Source organism: Abrus precatorius, unplaced genomic scaffold (assembly GCF_003935025.1).
Source record: "Abrus precatorius isolate BTA unplaced genomic scaffold, Abrus_2018 Scaffold10, whole genome shotgun sequence".
NCBI lineage: Eukaryota > Viridiplantae > Streptophyta > Magnoliopsida > Fabales > Fabaceae > Abrus > Abrus precatorius.
The window spans coordinates 19,646,726-19,670,576 of NW_020874292.1; the positions used below are offsets into that span (position 1 = coordinate 19,646,726).

Here is a 23,851-nt window from a genome sequence, read left to right on the forward strand (position 1 = left end):
TAGTTAGTTAGGAGAGAAGGGTATGAGAGGAGGAAGAGGAGGGGAAGGGGGCTTGAGATGGGGAGACAAGGCTTGTGGGTTTGGAAGGGGGAGAGGTGGAGGAGCCGCAACAAGATGAACAAGAGAGTAAAGGGAAGTGGAAAAGTCAGTACCACCTAAACAAATTTCACTATTTTTAAATAATTTTTTAACTAAAAAAATTCAAGTTGAATTAAATAAACGGCGTTAAGGCCATTTATCTCAATGCCACTTATGATTCTCTGTTAGGTCATGTAACAGAGCTAACGAAAATGACTAGCTTAAAAAAAAACTTCAAAAACTAAATTGAATAAAAAAAATAGAGAATTAAAGTAAATTTTATCTTAAAATTAATAAATAAAAAAGATTAATTTTACCTTAAAAATAAGTTTTTAGAATTATAAGTTTATATTTTAAAAAATTAGTTTTCATATTTATGAAATTATTAATAATTTTTACAAATTTTTTTTTAAATTAAGGATATGATATGGTCGAGTTAGACAAACTATCATAAGTGTTTATAAATGTGTCTATGTGGCTCATTCACCCGTTATCACTTTATACACAACTAATGTTATTGCGTGCCCCACCACAAAAATCTTCATTTAACCATTTTTTTATTATAAAAAAAAATAAATTAGCAGCTACAAATGAATATGGATTCATTTATCTTTTAGGAGAAAATGTAATATAAAAAATGTTATTCTTTATTAATGATTTTAATTCAAATTTAAATATTTTTTAAGGTTTTTTATTTAAAATTTTTTATTGATATATTTAAATATAAATATTTGCCTGTAAATAATAATGTGAGCAAAATGCCAAAAAATATGTCATGTTCTGTGAGTATGTGTCAAATTGGACTGGTGAAAAAGCTTCTTCTATAAAGAAACATTGCTTCTTTGTATTTCTCTTTTGTGTGTAAATCGAAGAGAGAAGAGAAAAAAAAGAAAAAAAAAGATGGATGATACACTAAAAAAACAAGAGAGGGATAAAAAAATCACCAAAAATAAATGAAAGAGATTAATGAGTGAAATATTAAAATATCTAATTAGTATCAAGCCAAGTGCCTATTTTTGTTTAAAATTTGGTAAAATTGATTTTAATAAAATTGATTTTAATTTGTTGAATGTAATTGAAATATGTGTATAAATTAATTTAAGTTCTCTTTTTTATTAAAAATGTTAAAATTAATTTTATAATGAATTTACATACATAAATGAAAGTACTTTGTGTAAAAAGTGAAATGTTTAGTTGAATGTTATTTTTTTTTTATAATTAGCTATATGTATTTTTTAAGAATTAAAATCAACTTAGAATTATGTATGAACAGTTCAAATTGATTTAGTTTTTATCTATTATTTTTAAATTTTATTCAAAATTTTGAAGATAAAAATTACTTTTTTTATCTTATATAAATTTTAAAATTTTCAAAAATATTTGTATTTATATTTATAAAATTTTCTTATTGTCTTCTATTTTGTGTTTAAAGAATTAAGTTAAAATATTTGTTAAAAAAAGCTAATTCTTAAAAATAATTTTATTATAAATATATATAATTATTTAAAAAATTATATAATTTTATTCTTAAATTATTAATATATATATATATATATATTAAAATAAAATATCTGTACAATACTCAAGCAATTAACAAATTTTAAAATAAATAAACCTTATATTTTAAATCTTTTCTAATAACAGATATGTAGTTTAAAAACTACCCTTTAATGAGATTTACATATAATTATGGTTATTTTTTTATTTAAACATTAAAACTTAAAATTACAAGTTAAGTTAAAATAATCATATATTATTTTATTTAAATAGTCAATTATAGTGATTTTTGTTTGATAAAGAATGTAATTTTTTTCTCCCATATAGGCTTAATTTGAATTAATTTTTCAATAAGTATTTATAAAAATTAAAAGATAAGTAGTAAAATGAATTAAAAAAATTATAAGTTAAAATTAATTTATAGATTTCTATTTTATTTTAGAGATTATCTCATATAAATTTTTAAAAATCTAATAAATATAAATTATTTCATATATGAGAAAAAATAATTTTTATATTATTTTTTTACTACAAGAACTTATTTAGAATGTTTACTTAAACTGAGTCATAATTATGAGTGACACCACAAATTAAAATTCATTAATTACCTTACTAGAATGAGAAAATATAGTAAAAGAAAACAAATTGAAAAAAATTAAATTTTAAAGACATATTAATTTACTTATTAGTACGTTACATGAGTTATAAAAGAAAAAATATATATAAAAAGTTGTGTTAATTTGAACTTTTATTATCTTTCAATAATAAATAGATACAAGTGAATGGTTGAGCGTTATTTCTTTTATAATTAATTATGTGTATATTTTAAAGTTAAAAATAATTTAAAATCACGTGTGAATTGTTAAAATTGATTTATTTTTAAATTTTTAAATTTTATTATAAAGTTTAGAAATAAAAATATTTTTTTCTTTTTATCTGATATAAACTTTAAATTTTTTTCATAAATACTTATATTTTTATTTATAAGTTTTCATCAGTATCTTGTGGTTAAAGAGTTACGTTAAAATAATTTTAAGAAAAATTTATTCTTAGAAAAATTTTATTATATATATGTAATTATTTTAAATTTTCTATAATTTTATTTGTAAATTATTAAATATATATATTAAAATAAAATATTTGTACATTGCTCAAACGACTAACTAATTTTAAAATAAATAAACCTCATATTTCAAATGGTTTCTAAAAAAAATTTTATAATTTAACAATTATCCTTTAATGAGTTTTACAATTTAATTATAGTTATTTTTTATTTAAACATTTAAATTCAACATTACAAGTTAAGTTAAAATCATCATACATTAGTTTATCTAAATAGTCATTTATAGTGATTTTTGTTTAATAAAAAATGTAAATTTTTTTCTCTCCCATATAGACTTAATTTGAATTAATTTTTTTAATAAGTATTTAATCAATTTATAATTTTTTTTTACTTTTAATGACACTCTTGTTTAATTTTTTTAAAAATTGAGAAATATAAATTATTTTTAATGTATAAAAAATTATTTTTTTATATTATTTTTTTTTACTACAAAAAATTTGAAATTTATTTAAACTGATTCATAATCATAATGTAACTCTATAGGATTAAAATTCATTAATTGCCTTATTGAAATGAGAAAGTATAGTAAAAAAACAAGCTGAAAAAAATTAAATTTTAAAGACATACTAAATTGCTTATTAGTACGTTATATGCATTATAAAATTATATATATATATATATATATATATAAAGGTTTTCTGTTATTTTTTTAATAATAAATAGAATGCATTAAATTGTTCTATTAATAAAAATATACGAAATAAAATAAAAAAATTATATTTCTTTTGTATTTTTTATAAATAAAAGGAAATGGTTATATTAAATGACTATTTATTAAATATATTGCAATAAAATAGATTTTAAATGATAATTATTTTTATTTTTACTTTTCATCTCTGTGACATTGTGTATTTTTTTTTCTTTACTATTCTAAATTTCAGTGTTTTTCTATCATCATTTTCTTTGGTTGTATTTTAAGTATCTTTAGTCTTTAGAAACGTAAATTGTATTAAATACATTATTAAAAAATTGAAAATAAATTTAAAAATTAAGATTTCACACTTTAGAAATTAACTTTTAAAATTAGAATTTCATACTTCTAGAAGTTTATTTTTGAAATTATTATGAGTTTTGCATTTAATTATAGTTTTTTTTTTTATTTAAACATTCAAACTCAAGATTAGAAGTTAAGTTAAAATAATCATACATTAGTTTATTTAAATTTTCAATAGTCAACTGTAGTGATTTTTTTTTTATAAAGAATATAATATTTTTTTATTCCATATAAACTTAATTTGAATTAAATTTTTAATAAGTATTTATAAAATTTAAAAAATAAGTAATAAAATAAATTAAGTTCCCCTTATAAGTTAAAATTAATTTACAAATTATTATTTTTTAGAAGTTATTTAATTGAAATTTTTTAAATTAAAAAATATAAATTATTTTAATGTATAAAAAATTATTTATTTTTATATTAATTTTTTTATTATAAAAATTTATTTAGAAGTTTATTCAAACTGAGTCATGGTTACGATGTAACTTCACAGCATTAAAATTTACTTGCCTTATCGGAATGAGAAAATATAGTAAGAAAAGTAAATTAAAAAATTAAATTTTAAAGATATATTAAATTACTGATTAGTACGTTATATGCGTTAAAAAGAAGTTCTGTTAATTTAAACTTATTATTTTTTAATAATAAATTAAAAACATTAAATAATTTAATTTTTTTTCTATTTTTAATTTTATTTTAAATTTTAAAGATAAAAATTATATATTTTTTATTTGATGTAAATTTTAAATTCTTTTATAAATACTTATATTTTTATTTATAATTTTTTACTATTATCTTATAATTTGTGATTAAAGAGATAAGTTAAAATAATTTTAAGAAAAATTATTCTTAAAAATAATTTTATTATATATACATATATGTAATTATTTTAAATTTTTTAAAATTTATTTTTAAATTAATATATATATATATATATATATATATATGTTAAAATAAAATATTTGTACATTGCCTAAACAACTAACTAATTTGAAAATAAATAAACTTCATATTTCAAATGGTTTCTAAACAAATTTTTATAATTTAAAAATTATCCTTCAATGAGTTTTATAATTTAATTATAATTATTTTTTATTTAAACATTCAAACTCAATATTGTAAATTAAGTAAAAATAATCATATATTATTTTATCTAAATAGTCAGTTATAGTGATTTTTGTTTCATAAAGAATGTAAATTTGTTCTCTCCCATATAGACTTGATATGAATTAATTTTTCAATAAGAACTTGTAAAAAAAATTAAGTATAGTATGAAAACGTTATTTATTTTTTATATTAATTCTTTTTTACCACAAGAACTTACTTGAAAGATTATTCAAACAGAGTCATAATCACAATGTAACTCTACATAAGTAAAATTCGTTAATTACCTTATTGAAATAAAAAAAGTATAGTAAAAAAACTAAATTAAAAAAAATTAAATTTAAGACATTAAATTGCTGATTAGTACGTTATATGTATTATAAAATAAAATATGTATTTAAAAAAATTCCGTTAATTTGAACTTTTATTAATTTTTAATAATATATTAAACACCTTAAATTGTTCCATTAATAAAAATATATGAAATAAAATAAAAAAATTATATTTCTTTTGTTATTTTTCAATAAATAAAAAGAAATGGTTATATTAAATAAATATTTAATAAATATATTATAATAAAATAGATGTAAAATGATAACTATTTTTATTTTTCATTTCTATTACATTGTGTTTTATTTCTTTACTATTCTAAGTTTCGTTGATTTTCTGTCACCATTTTCTTTGGTTGTATTTAAATACGTTACTCTTTAGAAACAAAATTTGTTTATTGCATTATAGAAAAAAATTGAATAAATTTTAAAATCAAGATTTCACACTTTTGAAATTAACTTATGAAATTAGACTTTCATACTTTTAGAAGTTCATTTTTAAAATTATTCATTTATTTTTAAAAATAAGTATATAAAGTTAAGATTCTATACTTTCAAAAATAATTTTTTAAAATTTAATTAATTTCCAAATTTATATATTTACCCTTCTCAAAATTAATTTATAAATGATTAAATTTTTTTGAAAATTAAAATTTTATACATAAAAAATAAAAGTTTATTTGTTTCTCTTTTTAAATATAACATAATAAAAAGTTGTTTGTCAACTTAAGTTTTTAAAATAATTTTTTATATTGAGTTAAAAAAAATACTCTCTAAAGTGTTTTAGTTTAAGTTTTTTATTTTATTTTATTTTCTCGTCTTAAAAATAATTTTAAAAAATAACAAACAATTTTTTTTTTGTTTTTCTCACTTTTTTAAAATTATTTTAAAATATATTTTTTTTAAGTTAATAATAAAATTACAAACAAACAAGTACTAAATTGTTAGAATTAAGATTTCATATGTTTAGAAATAAACTTTTAGTCAAACATTAATTTTTAAAATTATTTTTCATATCTATTGAATTATTAGAATTTTTAGAAATAAACTTTCCAAATTAAGGGGATGTTTGAATGTACTTTTGATTTTTAATTTCAGGACTGTAAAAATATTAGAAATAGATTTTTAAAGAAACGAAGGAGAGTAAATGGACAAAAAAAGATAGATTGATAAAAAAAGTGTTTTGATGAAAATAATTTTAGTTTTTGAAAACAGATTTCAGAAATTACACTTACTAAACAATTTTTTTTCTGTTTTTTAAAATAAAAAATAATTTTAAAAAAACAAACAAACAAACCGTTAAAATTTTACACTTTTAAAAATTAGTTTCTAAAATTAATTTATAAAATTATCAACTATTTTTAAAAATAATTTTTTACAATAAAATTAAAAATAATAAATCAAAAATCAAAAAACTTGTTTTATCATTATGAAAAATATTTTAAAAATTATAGTTTTTTTTATAGAATATGAAATAAAGATAAAAAACAACTTCTTTTAACTAAATCAATAATCTTTAAATTTTGAGGATGCAACTACGTTAAATAATTTTAAAAAAACCTTTATCATGATATCTTGAATTAAAAATAGATTTTCTTGCTAATTATTTAATTTTCAAATTAAAAATATATACTTTTAATTTCATTCTACTTTTTTTTCCGTCTATGTCATTTTAAATTTATATTTTAAAATTTTAACATGCTTAAATTCAACTTAAAAATGAGGTTAATATTTTTTAATTATTTTTAAATGAAATATATTATTTTTTAAAATTATTTTAATTTAGTGTATAAAAACTTATTTATTTTTATCATACTTAGTTTCATACTAAAGTCTATTTTGTAATTTAGAATCTTATATATTTATTTAATATAATAAAATATTTATTATTAACAACAGCTCAATAATATAGAATCCTAAACGTGTATATTGTAAATTAAAAAAAATAAATTAAATTGTAATAAAAATAATACTTACATTCACGTGTAATCTCTAATAAAAAATAATTTTACAATTATTATTAATGATTTACGACGTTATAAAGTTAAAATTTCCCTGTATTTATATATTTAACTTCAAGATATACTAAAAATATAAATAATTAAGTAAATTATAATCTTTAAATGTAAAATAATGTTTACGTTTTTAGTTAAATTTTAAATTAAAGTTCAGTAGAAATTGTTAATTAAGCTAAATAAAAATATTAGAGCACTATTACTTTAACTAACCAAATAAAATATATTTACTTGTATCCTACTTTAACAGTCTATTCGTCAACTTTTACTTACTATTTCTAATAATTTTTTAAGAAAAATTATATATACTTTTTTCTCAATTACAAAATGAATTTTTAATGTATAGATAATCATATACAATATAATATTATATGTTGTGTAACATCTTCCTTTTCATTTATTTCTTATTATTTGGTGAATTATTTGATTATTGATGATATTAGAATATGTTTTAATTTAATTTTTGAGTGTTTAGAAGAGGTCTGATAAATGTATAAAATGAGTAATTTTAGATAATGACTTGAACACTTTTCATGTTAAAAGTTTAGATTATTTTGTTAAATTTTCTTAAACTTGGGACTTTTATAATTAATTGTATATTTCAGGAAAAGAATGCAATTGTAAGTGTTTTGATTCCTTTTTTTTATATATTTTATATTTAGAATCAAAAGAAAAACATCACTTAAAGTTGAAGAAAATTAGAAAAGTAAGAAAAGGGGCACATAAAGTACAAGGTTGTAGAAAAGCTAGCTTCTGGAGGATTCTCGTTGTAGCGAGATATCGTAGTAAGAATGCTTATTTTTGTGAAGGCTATTATGTGCTCCTCTTGCTACAGCGAGAATGTGTCGCTATAGCCAGAGTTCCTTGTATTGTTGTAGCAAGCAGCAAGAGACAAACAAGATGATCTAATTTGTTATCTTCATGTCTCGCTATAGTGAGGAGGTGTCACTGTAGCGAGAGAAGCTTCGTCCAGACCAATATAAAACACACCTTTTGAGCTGCTTAAGAAGACACTGTTCCATTTCATGATTTCAGAGAGAAAGAGAGCGGCGGAGGACAAAGAAATAGAGTAGGAATACTCAAGTTTTGATGTTCTACATCGTTTGTATTTTATTTCTTGTCACTATGGTTGCAATGAGCAGCTAAAATTTGTATGAGATTGAATGTAAATCTTCAAATTTGATGTATTTTCAGTAATTTATATAAATATAGTATTTCTTCTTCATTTCTATTGATTTGGTGATTTCAATCTATGTTAATATTTGAATCTGTCTATTTGATAATTTCTTGAACTTAGATCTAAGTTATATTTGGAAAGGTATTGCTTAGATTCATATCTGATTGAGATTACTTAATAACTAGTTACTTTAGGAATAGATTTCAAGTTATTGATTGCTTTTAAATCTTGATTTTAATGTTGGATAATTTGTTAACTGTTTGAGGAATTAACATTTAAGAAATTATTTTAAAAATATATTTTCAAGGAATTGAAATATATGATTTTTGTATTTTGCATCAAATTCATTGAAAATGATTGTTATGTTTATCGCTGAATTACTAGAGCACAGAAAGAGATAGATGAAATTCAATCCTAGTTTCTTTACTTTGAATTTTACTATATTTTTCATTATTGTTTTTCGTTATAATTGTTATTCAAAATTTCATAAAAAATCACCAATCAATTCTATTGTATATAAGCTCAATTAATATTTATTTTAACAATTAATACATTTTGAATTACTTTTTGAGGATGATATTCTGGTACTCTATCGTTTATTGCTTGCAACAGACCCGGTACACTTGCCGTGTTTGAAGGAAAAGTCTCAACAAGGTCTAATACAAGGAGTCTTGCTCAGGTGAAGTAGGTTTTGTTCAAGTGAGACTGACCTAGAATCACAAGATTTTAGGGTATTTTCGCTCAAGCGATAATAGGATAAACTCAACAAGCGATAATAGGGTAAATTCAACCAAACTATCTCCTTGTCTAGACGAGAGGTTATCTCACTCAAGCGAGAAGGAATCTCTCTCAGGTAAGATGAGTCTCTCAGGCGATGACTCACAAGAAAAATAGAAAAATTGCCAACTTGCTAGACATCATTTTGCTCAAGCTAGAATGACTTTTACTCAAGGGAGAATACCAGAAAAAACTTGGGAGAACCAGTGTCTAGTATTCTCACTCAAGCAAGAAAGAGCTTGCTTAGGCGAGAATAGTCTCGCTCAAGCAAAATCGTGTGAGAATTGAGGGGTATTTAAGGGATTCCAGCCTAGAAACTTGAATTACAATCCAAAAAATATTTCCTAATTATTTTTTTTTGAACTTTCTTTTCCCTCCTCCTAGAGAAAAGCCTATGAGCTCAGAACTTACTCTGAATCCAAGCTTGAATCTCAACTCTACGGAATCGCTAGTGAATATCTTAGAGCTTAGCTCTTTGTTCTCATATTTATTTTCTCTATTTTCTCTCTTCTCCATAATGTGTAGGAAGACCTTAGTCTTTTGGACGAGCTTTTCCACTAACTTCATCACTAAATTTGTCTATTAGAGGTAAAGAGAGCTCTACCTCATTGCTAAGAACATGATATGTTTGTACTCATGAAAATGTTGTTGTGAGATTATTTGGTTGTGAATATTTATATATTTTAATGAAATATGTTTTCCTTATATTTGATGATTTGAATGATATGTTTGTTATACATATATGTATGTATGTTTGTGGACTTAGTCTGGAGGTCACCAACTTCGGCAATGAATGATTGGAAAATGATATAATTAGTGAACTTGAATAAAATAAAAAGAAGAAAGGATGAACAAAATGTTAGCCTTAAAGTATCAAGTTAGATTATGATGAGAAATCTAAAAAGGAAAATAGTGATGAGAAAGGAAATATGATGATGATGATAAGTGTGGATAGTTCAAAGATACATTAGGAGTATGAAAGATGGAGACGATTTTAGAAATCTTGAAAAAATAGGGATAGCAGATGCTTTTCTTGATTTGCGCATAACTATTGCAAGTAAAAGCACCACAGGCCTCATACTTATTTTCTGACCTAAACTTTTTATTCATTTGCTAAAAGGTATTTGTGTAGCTGCGGCTATCTAGCAACTATCTATACTAAGGAAAATCTCAAAGGATCCCAAGAGCAATGAAAGTTTGAAATGAGAAATCTAAGAATAGTAGAAAGGAAATATAGGAAAGTTATATATATATATATATTAATGATTAATGCATGCATATCAACTTTATTTTTTGATTGATTAGTGTATTATTTTGTTTGTGTTGTTTGACATAACTGTAGATTCATGTTAACAAGGAGAAAAGAGACTCATCCTTACAAAATCTTTTAAAGAATAAGTATGACAGATCCTTATAAATTCGTTAGGTTATCAGAGCTGCGCATTAGTAGCAAACTAAACTATGTATGTAGGGAGTGGTAGCGGTTATGCCATTGTAGTTTCATTGTAAATAGTAATGATGGTTCAAGTATTGTATTTACTTTAGAAGTGGCAGTATGATATGATGTTCCCTTTAATTACCCTAGCAGTGGTAGGATCCACCATACCTTGTATAAATATAGAGAATTGATCAAACCACCAGATGTGTGAAATTATGTATATACTTTTATGTGTTATGATCAACATGGAAGATCAAGTCATTTTACCGCAGAGCAAATCAGAGTACTGAAGCAATGGCTGATGCGGGCAATCTTGGTGAAGACGAGGATATATCCCCAGAAGAATTAAGAGAGATTGAGAGATGGTTTAGGGATAATGACTAGGATTGTCTTTAATCTTTTGGTGTAGATATACTGCTCATTAAGACTTACTGTATTTTGTACTTTGTAGATAGTATAAATGAGTCCTAATGCATTTTGAAACGATGTTTTGTAAATATTAAACTCTTATATATTAATAAGACCAATGTACATACATGTTATTTCAGCTTTTTACCTAAATTTATTAATTTTTCATTACTTTATTATCGAGAAATTTTATAAATCTGAGTAATTTAAATGAAAGTTTTACATTTTCACACTTTGCATTTTGAATATAAGCAAACTTTAATTTAATTTCCTCTTTTCACTATAAAAATCATTTTCTTAAACTGTATAAATAAATAAAGATGTTATATGTTCTAAGTTTTACATTTTGTTTCCCATATGGTTTAATCCGAATTTGTCTCGATAGTGCACTTTGATGCGGTGCATGAGTCTATCACTAAATATTTTTTTGCATATACAAGGATTTAAACCTAAGACTTTGCTTAAGCAATATCTATTAGTTTGCTACTTGGACTAACCTTTATTGGTATTTATTAAATTTTTATCTTTGAAAATTTATTATAAAAAATAAAATATATTTTAAAATACATTAATTGTTATTTTTTATACTTTATTTATTATGTGAAATTTGTATTAATAAAACACTTATTTAAGTAAATATGTTTATTCATTTAATATATAAATTATTGATTTAACTATTTAATATTGTATATAATTATTTTTTAATATAGTTTAAATTCATGACATATAATTAGTTTTTATTAATTTTGAAAATATGACTATTTATTTCTTATAAAATGAATAAGAAAAAACTATTAAATACAATTTTTCATTTTTAAAGATAGGATTTGTAAAAAGTATTTTAAAGAAAAACATTTGTTAAATTATTATTATTTTCTTGCTACATCGCACAAATTTCCCTCCATTAAATATTTGTTTTTTTAATTAAAACTTAATTTTAATTTAATTTTTATAATTTGTTTTTATATTTTAATATTTTAAATTTTTTAATAGATATGATTTTGTCCTGATCTGAAAAACAAAGACATTCAATTTCTTTAGATTAAGGAGACCAATAATAATACTAGGAAGAGTAACTTGGGCAACAAAAAATCGTTTGACAAATAAATAAATATTTTATTTTCTTAAAATGTAAACTTCAATTATTTTAATTAATAATTTGTAAAAATATTATTTTATTATCTAATTCTATAAAATAACATTAATTTAATATTTTTAATGTAAAATAAAGTAAAATAGAATAAAAAATATGACTAAAATGAACACTTTTCAAAATATTAAAAATTAAAGTGATATTTTTATAAAAATAAATATTAAATTGATTGATGCTCGTAATTTCAAGAGTTAAAATAAATATATTTATAAATTAGTTAAATATGTTTTTAATTTTTATAAAAGTACTAGAATTCACTTTTAATTTCTATAATTTCTTGATATCCATTAATCATTAATCACTGTTGTAATTTACAAAGTTGTATGACATTATATTATTTAGAATATGGAAAGAATAATAGGGTTGGTTGTTTATTTGTTTTTTTATTAAATCCAGTACACTTAATACTAAACATCACAAATATCTAGAACACCACGTTAGCTAAAACTTTGAATTGGAGTAACATTTTGTATTTTTTAAAATATAATATTACGTGCAATTAAAAAGAAAAAAAATAAATTATACATGTATTAAATTAAATAAAAATATTTTAATAACATAAAATATGTATTTCACTGCCTCTCATGTAAAATTTGATAACTTTTTGATTAAAATATTCTTTTATAGAAACTAAAAGTGAATTTTAGTCATTTTATAAAATAAAACAAATTCAACTTATTGAGTAGGATGCCACGATGTTAAATTCTCTTTGCCACGTCAGCGATGTATAGAGATAGAGTAACGATAACTTTATATAAACTAAAATATATTATATATAACCTTTAAAAAAACACTGAACGGCGCGTTTTGCTTAGGGTTTTAGGAGCTGAACAACATCCTTTTTATTTAATTAGGGTTTATGAGCTGAATAACAGCGGAAGGGCAAATTAGAAGGAGAAGATGGGAAAAAGAAACGGTGGAAGGTCACTGCAAGAAACCCTTCGCCGTCGACTTGAATCCTGCAAGTCCAGGTACTCCACCGCCGATGAAATCGTGAATCATCTTCGCTCATCTTACCCCGATTACCAACGAACCAAGCACAAAACCCTAGTTCGATTTGTCCAGGAAGCTCTTCAATCCATCCCCAAGCCCAACCATTCTCCCACTCCCAAGCATCACCATGATGACGACGACGAAGGAGAGTGTCGAAGTGCGTCTCGAAAGAGACAGAAGAACTTTGATGAAAATGAAGAGAGATTACAAAAGATGGAAGCATTACACCTCCGAAGGAGAATGCAGAGCGATCCATCAACCTCCTCTGCTTCTGCTTCTGCTTCCTCTTCGGAGAGCGACGACGAAGGTGGGGCAGTGTCTGGGTCGACGTCTGAGGACGCAATTTATGAGGAGAAGGTGGAACCTGCATTTGATTTGATGAAGACAATGTTGCGAAATTCGTACACTCCGAAGAAGGTTGTGGCGGAGGAAAAGAACGTTGAATTGGAGGTGGGGAATGGTAGTAAGGGCACTACTACGCTTGTGGATGACGACAAGTCGGAAGGGAAGCAACAGAGGGATTCCAATTCGAATTCAAATTCGATTTTGAACGCCGAGGCAAAGGGGAAGGATGGACCGAGGTTTAGGGATTTGGGTGGAATGAAGGAGGTTGTGGAGGAACTGAAGATGGAGGTGATTGTGCCACTGTACCATCCTCAGTTGCCTAGACAGTTAGGTGTGAGGCCAATGGCTGGAATTCTGTTGCATGGACCACCTGGCTGTGGGAAGACTAAACTTGCTCATGCTATAGCCAATGAGACTAGTCTCCCTTTTTATCAGATTTCAGCTACTGAGGTGGTTTCCGGAGTCTCAGGTATTATTACACTATCAAGTGCTCTTGAAATTGAACTTTAACTTGTCCTTGTTGATTATTCATTCGGTTTCATTTTTGTTACTCTTGCTTTAGTTATACTCTGAAGTACATTGCTCATTTTTTCAAGGATTGAGTTTTGAATGAATTAGCTTTGGCTGGCGACTGCAGAGTGTTTGTGCATTGTTTTGACTAAATATTGGCATTGCTTCTTCTTCTTCTTCTTCTTCTACTACTACTACTACTGCTACTGGACAATTTTGATGAACTTTCTTAAATATGTTTGTGTTTCATACTTAGGTGCATCTGAAGAAAATATAAGGGAGCTTTTCTCTAAAGCATACAGGAGTGCTCCCTCCATTGTCTTTATTGATGAGATTGATGCAATTGCTTCAAAAAGAGAGAATTTACAGCGTGAGATGGAGAAACGAATTGTGACACAGTTAATGACTTGCATGGATCAATCAAACAGGTTTTTGCAACCGGCTGCTGATGATTTGGAGAGTTCTGATGATTGTCGTCCTGGATATGTGCTTGTAATTGGGGCTACAAATAGGCCTGATGCTGTTGACCCTGCCCTGAGAAGACCTGGTCGGTTTGATCGTGAGATTATCATTGGCATTCCCGATGAATCTTCCCGGGAGGAGATTCTTTCTGTGCTTACTAGCAATCTTAGACTTGAGGGTTTATTTGATCTACGGAAAATAGCCAGGTCTACACCAGGATTTGTTGGTGCTGATTTGGCAGCTCTGGTTAACAAGGCTGGCAATCTGGCAATGAAGAGAATAATTGATGAAAGGAAACGTAAATTATCTCAAGATATCATGAGCAAGCATGCTGAAGACTGGTGGAAGGAACCTTGGTTGCCTGGAGAAATCAATAAGCTTGCCATCAAAATGTCTGATTTTGAGGTGCTTATGATTTGTGTCTTTGTTTACTTATTACTACTACTACTATTACTATTATTATTTGTAATCCCCAGGAACCTTTTTCTCTAAGTTCACGTTGCATATCATCACATCTATTTGTTAATACCTGTGTTTACTATCCAGTGTTTGGGAGAATACCTTATCCTCCACCTTTTCTTCTCTCCAATAAAGTTTCTTTCTCTGTAACTGAAATAATTTGTTGTTACAAATATTGTATTGCGTCTTAGATTTTCCTTTAACATTTATATTCATAAAAGTGATAATTATTATATTTATCTGGGTATACATGCAGGAAGCAGTCAAAACGGTGCAACCTTCTTCAAGAAGAGAAGGATTCTCTTCCATTCCAAATGTAAAATGGGAAGATGTTGGTGGGCTTGATCTTTTAAGACAGGAGTTTGAACGCTATATTGTAAGGCGCATAAAATATCCTGAGCATTATGAGGTAATCTTTGAATACTACATGTTTTCAATATTGTGGATTTGGTTAACTTTATTTCTTTTCTGTTTTCCTTGTTGCTGCGTCTTTTGTTTTTATAGAAATGGATTTAGTTTTTCACACTACCAACTCTTGTTGAAACATATTTTGATGTGAAATTGGATCTATGTTGTCTGCATCTCTTTTCTAAGGCAGGACAATGTTTCTGATGACACATGTTTCTTCTTCTCTGAAATTTGATTCTTGAACTAGGCTGGACTGGAGCTCCTCCTATCCCTCCCCCTATTTGTGCTAATACAAAATGTTCTCTCTGCATACCAACTGTTTGATGAAGGGTCTGCATGCCTTGGTTTTCCTCAAATTGGTTCCTGAAATTGTAATATGCAAATTTGTATATATGAATGAAGTTGTGTGTTCTTGGGTACAACATACATACTTAAGTCATGGCACAATAAATGTAGTTTGATCTTGTTTAATCTCCCATTATTTCCTCCCTAAATTGATAATGGCACTCCTTTTATTGTTGAACAGAAGGTTTGGTAAAATAGGCTGCTATGGTGTTAATTGTGTAAATTTTGGAATTTTATTTTTAATACAAAGTCAGGTGTTTTGCCAGAATTATCAATATTCTTTTTCGAAGTTAGAGAGTTACTTCTGGATAGGGATTTATGGGATGTAATTCATAATGAGTATTATGTTATTCTAGATCAACCTTACAATTAGATGTGCTTCCTTATCTATGTAGTATTCAGAAAATCTCTGATCAATATTCAATTATCTGGTAGCTGTATTTTCAATTTTTCTTGATAAGTTTCATGTTTTTTTCTCTTTCTAAAGATTGATTAATTGATTTTTGTCTTCACTGTTTTGTAATTCATGAAAAATTATGATAAGTTGTATATTACAGGCTGATCACTGTTCTTGGATTCATTTATTTCAGGGGCTTGGGGTGGATCTCGAGACAGGATTTTTGCTTTATGGACCTCCAGGTTGTGGTAAAACACTAATTGCCAAAGCTGTTGCCAATGAGGCAGGAGCTAACTTTATTCATATTAAGGTCTGTCTAAGCATATGTAATCCACCATTTTCTAATTAGTTTTGGTTTTGGCTTACGGGACTTTCCTATATTTTGAGTTAACTAGTTTTTAAATGATTAATTTGTTTGCATTGAATTTTTAGGGACCTGAACTTTTAAATAAATATGTTGGAGAAAGTGAGCTTGCAGTTCGGACATTGTTTAGTCGTGCAAGGACATGTGCACCTTGTATACTTTTTTTTGACGAGGTTTGTGGTTCTCTCTTCTTAAGAATGCTGGTTAACTTTAATATTTTACTCTAGCCTGCCCATTTGAAATTTATGAACTATAAGAAAAGATTACTGTCTTGAACTTTTTTCATTTGAAAAATCTATCCTGCACTACATGCTGTTTTTGTTGTGTTCCTTTATTTATTGTTTAGTAAATTTCTCTCACGTAAGTGCAGTGATCATTGTGTGTTTGGAAAAGTTAATATTTGCTTACTCAGTGAACAAGTCATCTGCAGGGCCTGTGTAGGTATCCATTATTAATTTCCTTGGTCTTTGAAGGGCTCAAATGAGTTCTCAGCAAACAGTTTGTTGTAGAATGGCATAGTAGTATACCTACTAGTTACAATAATAGATTTATTTTTGTGCCATTTTCAGGTGGATGCTTTGACAACCAAACGTGGTAAAGAAGGTGGATGGGTTATTGAACGACTATTGAACCAGGTCAAATAGTTACTAGTTTTTTGTAATGAAAAACAAAGGGTCATTTTGATTTTTTATTCTTGATAAACAACATGGATAAAATGATAATATATAAAATTGCAGTTGCTTGTTGAGCTAGATGGTGCAGAGCAACGGCGGGGTGTTTTTGTGATTGGTGCTACAAATAGGTACATTTTATTCACCATCTCTGTTCTCTAATCAGTTAACTTCACATCACACTGAATTCAAGTCACTTTCTCATTTTTCAGGCCTGAGGTGATGGATCGTGCTGTCCTACGGCCTGGTAGGTTTGGTAAACTTCTTTATGTTCCACTTCCAAGCCCAGATGAGCGAGTTTTAATATTGAAAGCTCTAGCAAGGAAGAAGCCTGTTGATGCCACTGTGGATTTGAGTGCCATCGGAAAAATGGAAGCTTGTGAAAACCTAAGTGGCGCTGATCTTGCCGCATTGGTTTGTCTCTGTTCTATATTAATGCTACATGTGTTGGCCCTTTACCATATTGCATGTCATGTGTGTGTAGTATATACTTGTTTGAATATTGGTTGTAAAAAGGTATGATTATAAGAAAAGTGGGGAGTCAATTTGGGAAATTTGCTGATTTTTTTTTTGCTATACAGATGAACGAAGCAGCAATGGCTGCTCTTGAAGAGAATTTAACCTCATTTGAGACAACTTGCAATACATCGACCATCAAGATAAATCATTTTGAGGTAGCACTGAGTAAAGTATCTCCGTCTGTGTCTGACATGGTATGGCTCATTCTGCTATATTTCAATTCATGAGATCTTATGCCTTATCCTGGATTATTAGATCTAGCAATTTACTTTGGAATTTATTTCGATTTTTGGAACAGCAAAAGCAGTACTATCAGCATTTGTCTGAGAGTTTTAAAGCCGCATGAGCAGCATGGCAATGATTTTTAATATTATAGCCGGTCATCAGGTTCCTTTAAGGAAAGGATGAAAGAAATCGTTTATATTATCGTGAAATCTGGATGCATTTGCTTTTGTGTGAGATGTACATGTTTCCTGCAACCAGGATATAAATTTTGGCGAGTAGTTGTAATTTGTGCTTCACTTTATTTATCATACTGGTTGAAATTTTTTGTAAACAGTGTTACAATAATATTAATAAGAGGGATGACATAGGTTGGATGGTGAGTTGAGTTTGTAATGCTTTTCATCGTGTTTATACCATTCGGAAATCAGAAATATAGAAAACGCCTTGCTTTCCGGTTTTTTACCCGTGTATCAGATAATGAAGTTAGCTCTTTTTAAGTTCAAATATCACTTCCAGGTGTAATGTATAATTTTCACTTGTACATCTATTTACTGACGCAAAGCATGTTATTACATAGACAACAGAAGGTTAAACCAGGAAAATCAGAATCTACAGGTACGACAGGCTTGCATTTCGGAAATATTCAACTTATAGCGAATCGTATAATTTTCTCTTGACTCCCATCTCCAAAGCAGTTCGACTAGAACGAAACCTTGATGATAATCAAATACTTAAGTCCTCGAAGTATGAGCAAAATAATTTTATTTCACATTGGCCCTTTCTAATGCAAATGGTCATTTTCCATTGATCTTCTCTATAGCAGTGATAATACCCTGAGGACCATACATTCCACTTCCAATAGCTGCCATGGCAGAAAACAGCTGCTTGCTCAATGAGGCCCCAGGCAGCACCACAACTTCGTTATCCTCAGTTCTTTCCACAACATCCACCCCCATCCCCAAATCCTTCACCATATACCCCACAAAACCACCTCCCCAGTTTCTCTGAATCATCCTCTTACCAAACAACTCCATAGTATTAGACCCAGCTGCCCCTCCTCTACTTGCTACCAAAAACTGCTTGACATCGAGCCCAGCCTTCTCTGCAAACATCAAACCTTCACTCAAACCAACCAAATTTGAACTCGCGGTAATCTGATTGGCTATTTTGCAGCTCTGCCCACAACCAGGTTGACCCATATAGGTAACCTTCCCCAGAATCTCAAACAAGGGTTGCAACCATTTCACCACTACACATTCCCCAGCAGCAAAAATGGCCAACTTGCCATCTCTAGCACCAATATCCCCCCCCGAAACGGGTGCATCCACAGACCAACAACCTCTGCCACGTGCTGCTCTGTCTATCTCCCTGGCAAGATCAGGGTGGAGTCATGTCTACAGTTACACAATGAGGACTTAGCCCACAAAGAACGCCACTTTGGTCGTCTAAGACCACTGATCGAACATCTTGTGGGTGACCCAACATGGTAAACACAACATCGCTGCACTGTGCAACTTGTGCTGGGGAATTGGCGACATGGGCACCTTGGGACTGCAAAGGAACACACTTTGATGGGTTGCGAGCGTAGATGGTGAGAGTGTAGCCAGCATGAAGGAGCCGAGAGGCCATGGCACCACCCATTACGCCTATGCCAATCCACCCAATGCGGGTTTTAGTTGGAGTTATGGGGTTTGGATATGGAGTTCCCATGCGAGGTTGGAGTTATGGGGTTGTAACTCTCACTATGTTTCTTTATTAATGATATAAAGTTGGAATATAATGGTATAAAATTACAGCCCCTTCTTTACTTTATAAATCTTCCATCACAGCCACGTCTTAATTTAAGTAATTCTATCCTTTAAGATAACGACATTTCTCTTGTACCTCCATGATTTAGGAGGTATTAAAACCATCAATTCAACTATTTATAAAGTTGAGACTTGTATTTTAATAATGTCACGTCATAATATTTTTTTAATTTAGTCTTACAAATTATGTATAATTTTTATAAAATAATTTTTTTTAACCTAACTTTACCTTTTTATTAAATTTAATATCATTTAACAAAACTTACAAAAGTGACTTTAGCACATATGTGTCAATATCTAATGATGGTTCGATTGTATGACATTATAGTTTTTGATAATATAATTGTAGCAATAATTTTTGATTTTTGTAGCAGAGATGATTCACAGGGGTAGTCATGATGATTCACAGGGGTAGTCACAATAAAGAGATAAAAATGAATTTGATGACTTCACGTGGTTGACTCAAAGTGTTGTAGTTCTAACAAGACAAAAGCTCAATTCTGATTTGACATGATGGCCCCGAGACATGATGTGAACATGGTGGCGAACTGTGGGGCCGAAGAATCAGGTCCTGAATTTGTGTGGGTGATTTCAAAGAAGAAAATGAAGGACAATAAGAAGGAAGAGGGAAAAAATAGATGTTAGAAGGGTATGAAGAGAGAAATATGAACAAAGGGATGATGTCATAAAGAAAATGATACAAAAATTATTTTCATCTCACTAAACTCTCAATTTACTCTTTAAATGGTTAGTGTTAAATATTTTAGTCCTTTAGATTTTATAAAGGCTGTAACACCTAAATTTAATTTTATAAATAAATAAATTTCGTAAAATTAAGAATAATAAAAATTTTCATTTAAATGGTTCCCAAATCATGGTTCAATAAAAAATTTTGAAATAGAGATAGATTGTAAATTCTATCAATCATTGCTATAGGACTTAATTAATACATCAAATTTTCAAAATAAATTCCTAAGTTCTATAGCAATTTCATCCATCATTCATTGAGTCCAGTACTAATCGTCTTGGTCACCTGAAAAATAAATATAATGATGAGTACTCTACACTATCCAATACACACATAACATAGAGATTCACTTTGCACATCCTGATGTATTTTAACATATTTTACTCAAATATAGGTAATAACAGACAACACTTTTAAGCATTCCATTTTAATTCATAACCGATGCACTCACGGCACTAAAATATTTTCATACACGTGCGCACACTGTACGTAGCCACACTCACTGTGGCACTGTTATCACAATTTTACACCATAGATGGTTGCCATTTACCCCTGCCTCACGGATATCACGTGTGCTGTCATGAGTCGCTTGACAAAGGTGTTGGTAAGAGGTTTAGTCAGGAGGAGAGTGTGTGGCCTGTGGTGTACCTATGCTCACTGTTAGTGTCACCACCACTCTTTCTTCTCCAAGGTATTTCTACCATCCTCATCTTCCACACCTCTAGTGTATCGTTGAACCATTCATAGCATATTCACAACCGCATATAACATGTCTCATTCACACACATTTCAATTTCACACAATACTTATATTTGCATACTGAACTCAGGCCCACATTCATTCACATTACATGGCACTCAGGCCCATATTCATTCTTAAACATTGAATCCTTATTAATTAACGGCATATCACAACACACATTCACCCTCAATGGGTTCAGCCATCTCATCACACATCACATTGCATTCAAACACATAACAATTTCCATCAACACATATTTCTTACCCTCTATCTCAACCACATTTCAATATTTAGCAAAATAAACAGTAAATCAAACACAATGAGATAGGGTAGAGTTTCACCTTACCTCAGATTGAAGATCCACGCATGAAATCAATAACGAGAAGGCTCTCCACATGAACTTAGTCCTAAATACATAAAAGAATTTCATGAGAACCAAGGAAAGCTGAGAAAACAAAGAATGAAGATGAGAAACTGAAACTCTAACTATTAAAACTCATCTCCAAGCGTTTTCCGCACAATTCTAACTTTCAATCTTGCTCCTAAAAGGCTTTGGAGGAAATTTAATCGGTGAAATAGGGTTTGAAATTGAGAGAATCAAAGAAATTTTGAAGGGAGATATGAAAAATGAAATTTTTTAAACCCTAAACCTCTTTAAATCTCTTTCTGATTGCAACACTCTCGCTACAACGACACTCTTTCTTGCTACAACGCAAATCTCAGAGGAAACTACACTCTGATTTCTACAGAATCTCGCTACAGTGAGACCCTTTTACTACAGCGAGATTGCATTCAGAATTGCACTCTAAACTGTCGCTCTGCGAGAATACCTTGCACCAGACACTTAGCCAAATCTTCGTCAATCAAACTAGTCACAGTCCAACATTCTCAGCGCACACACATACACACACACACACACTTCTAGGATAAAATGAGAGAAAGAATTAAGTGTATTAAATTTAGTTTTTCTCTTTTAGTCATTATTAAATTAACAAACTTATTGATTCTTTATGCTTTCCTTTTTTGTTTGCCTTGCATGATTATTAAGAGTGATAGCTTAGGAAAAATAATGTTAACATTGCATGACTAGTGTTAATAGATTTAGTATAAGTGATTGACAATTATAAAAAATCTGGAATTGAAATTAAACTAAAGTAAACATAAAGAGATGTAAAGGTTAAATCATATCCCTTAGGTTTATTTCAAATAGTTCTCATCGAAAGTTGTGCTAACCCTTGTTCTTTTAATTATCGTTTAGTTAGTATCTTTCTTTATTCTATTTTATTATGCACTATTTATGTTCAAATAATTAAATTATAAAATTTTGATAATTGAAAATAATCTTTGTGGGATGATAATTTAATAACTCAATTTTAGAACATCTAGTTGATGCTCTCAAATGGAAAATATAACCAATTATTTCTATAGTTTGGCAATGAGTCAAGAAACCTTAGGTTTAGACTTACAACAAATGAAATGAATCGTTATGATAACTTAAGTAGTATACATAGTTCATGACTTATTTTTTTTAGTAATTTATAATATCTCTCTTTGATTGTGGATGAAATGTAAACACGTTATGTTGTCAATGATGATTTTTTGCTTGAAACAATTAGGAAATGACATTGATATTTATCTAAACCCCTTGGTTGAAGACTTGAAAATATTGTGAGAAGAATGTGTTGATGTCTTTAAGCTTACTGCAATGAATACTTTAAGTTGTGTGCCATGAATTTTTGTATGATTAATAACTTCCCAACATATGGAAACTTAAGTGGATATTGTGTTAAAGGACATAATGCATACTCTATTTATATGGAGGACACTTGTTATTACTAACTGAAACATGGAAAGAAGTCTGTATACATTGTGTAACGCTCCAAATTTTGTAATATTAATTATAGATAATTATATAAATATAAATGTATACTCATGTGTGTTTTTTTAGATATATGTTGTTAATATATATATATATATATATATATATATATATATATATATATATATATAGGTGTATGCATGACTGGATAGGGCTGAAATTGGTTAAGTGCAGGCGTGGTACTGGGCTGTTCTCGCTGTAGCGAGAGAGTCCTGGGAGGAAGGACCAAAACTATCGCCTTCTCGCTATAGCGACAGAGCGACAGTTTGGGGTGCATTTCTGGGTGCAGTCTTGCTGTAGCAAGAGGGTCTCGCTGTAGCAAGATTCTGCAGAAACCATAGTGCAATTTTCTCTGATTTTTTCGCTGTAGCGAGAGGGTGTGTCGTTGCAGCGAGAATATCTAGCTGTAGCGAGAGTGTCGCGACCAGAAAAGGATTTAAAGGGGGTTAGGGTTCAAGGAGAGTTATTTCTCCCTCTCCCTTCGATTCTCTCATTCCCCAAAGCCCTATTCCACCAATTAATTGCCTCCAAAGCCGTTTGGGAGCTTGATTGAAGGTTGAATTCGTGTGGGGAATGCTTGGAGGTGAGTTTTAATGGTTAGGGTTTTGATTTTTCATCCCCTTTCTCTGTTTTCGTGGTTTCCTTGGGTTCTCATGGAGTTTCTCCATGTGTTTAGGACGAAAACTGTGAAAGGGAGCACTTCTTGGTGGATTTAGCGTGTGAGTCTTCAATCCAAGGTAAGGGGAGACTCTATCCTATCTCAATGCATTATAATTCTTGTGTGTTTTGTTGATTAATGCAATATGGCTGAAATAGAGAGTAGGAATTGTGTGTTTGATGGAAATTAGTGTGTAATGTGATGTGTGCTGGAATAGTTAGAC

At 28.2% G+C, this 23,851-nt stretch overlaps 1 protein-coding gene and 1 pseudogene across 2 annotated transcripts; one reads left to right on the plus strand and one right to left on the minus strand.

The window, feature by feature from the left end:
* The first annotated feature begins 12,911 nt into the window (after positions 1–12,911).
* Positions 12,912–18,247, plus strand: LOC113870002 (cell division control protein 48 homolog C). Of its 2 annotated transcripts, XM_027506600.1 has the most exons (11): positions 12,912–13,903; positions 14,201–14,372; positions 14,406–14,811; positions 15,122–15,274; positions 16,209–16,325; positions 16,448–16,552; positions 16,949–17,014; positions 17,117–17,181; positions 17,263–17,464; positions 17,632–17,763; positions 17,868–18,222. In XM_027506600.1, the coding sequence occupies exons 1-11, from the start codon at positions 12,997–12,999 to the stop codon at positions 17,913–17,915; spliced, it is 2,373 nt and encodes a 790-aa protein (XP_027362401.1). In that variant the 5' UTR covers positions 12,912–12,996; the 3' UTR covers positions 17,916–18,222. The 2 variants fall into 2 exon arrangements, with proteins under 2 accessions (XP_027362401.1, XP_027362393.1); XM_027506592.1 differs by having other exon boundaries at positions 14,201–14,811; positions 17,868–18,247.
* A 341-nt stretch (positions 18,248–18,588) lies between these two features.
* LOC113870016 lies at positions 18,589–19,526 on the minus strand (annotated as a pseudogene).
* Positions 19,527–23,851: the final 4,325 nt, after the last annotated feature.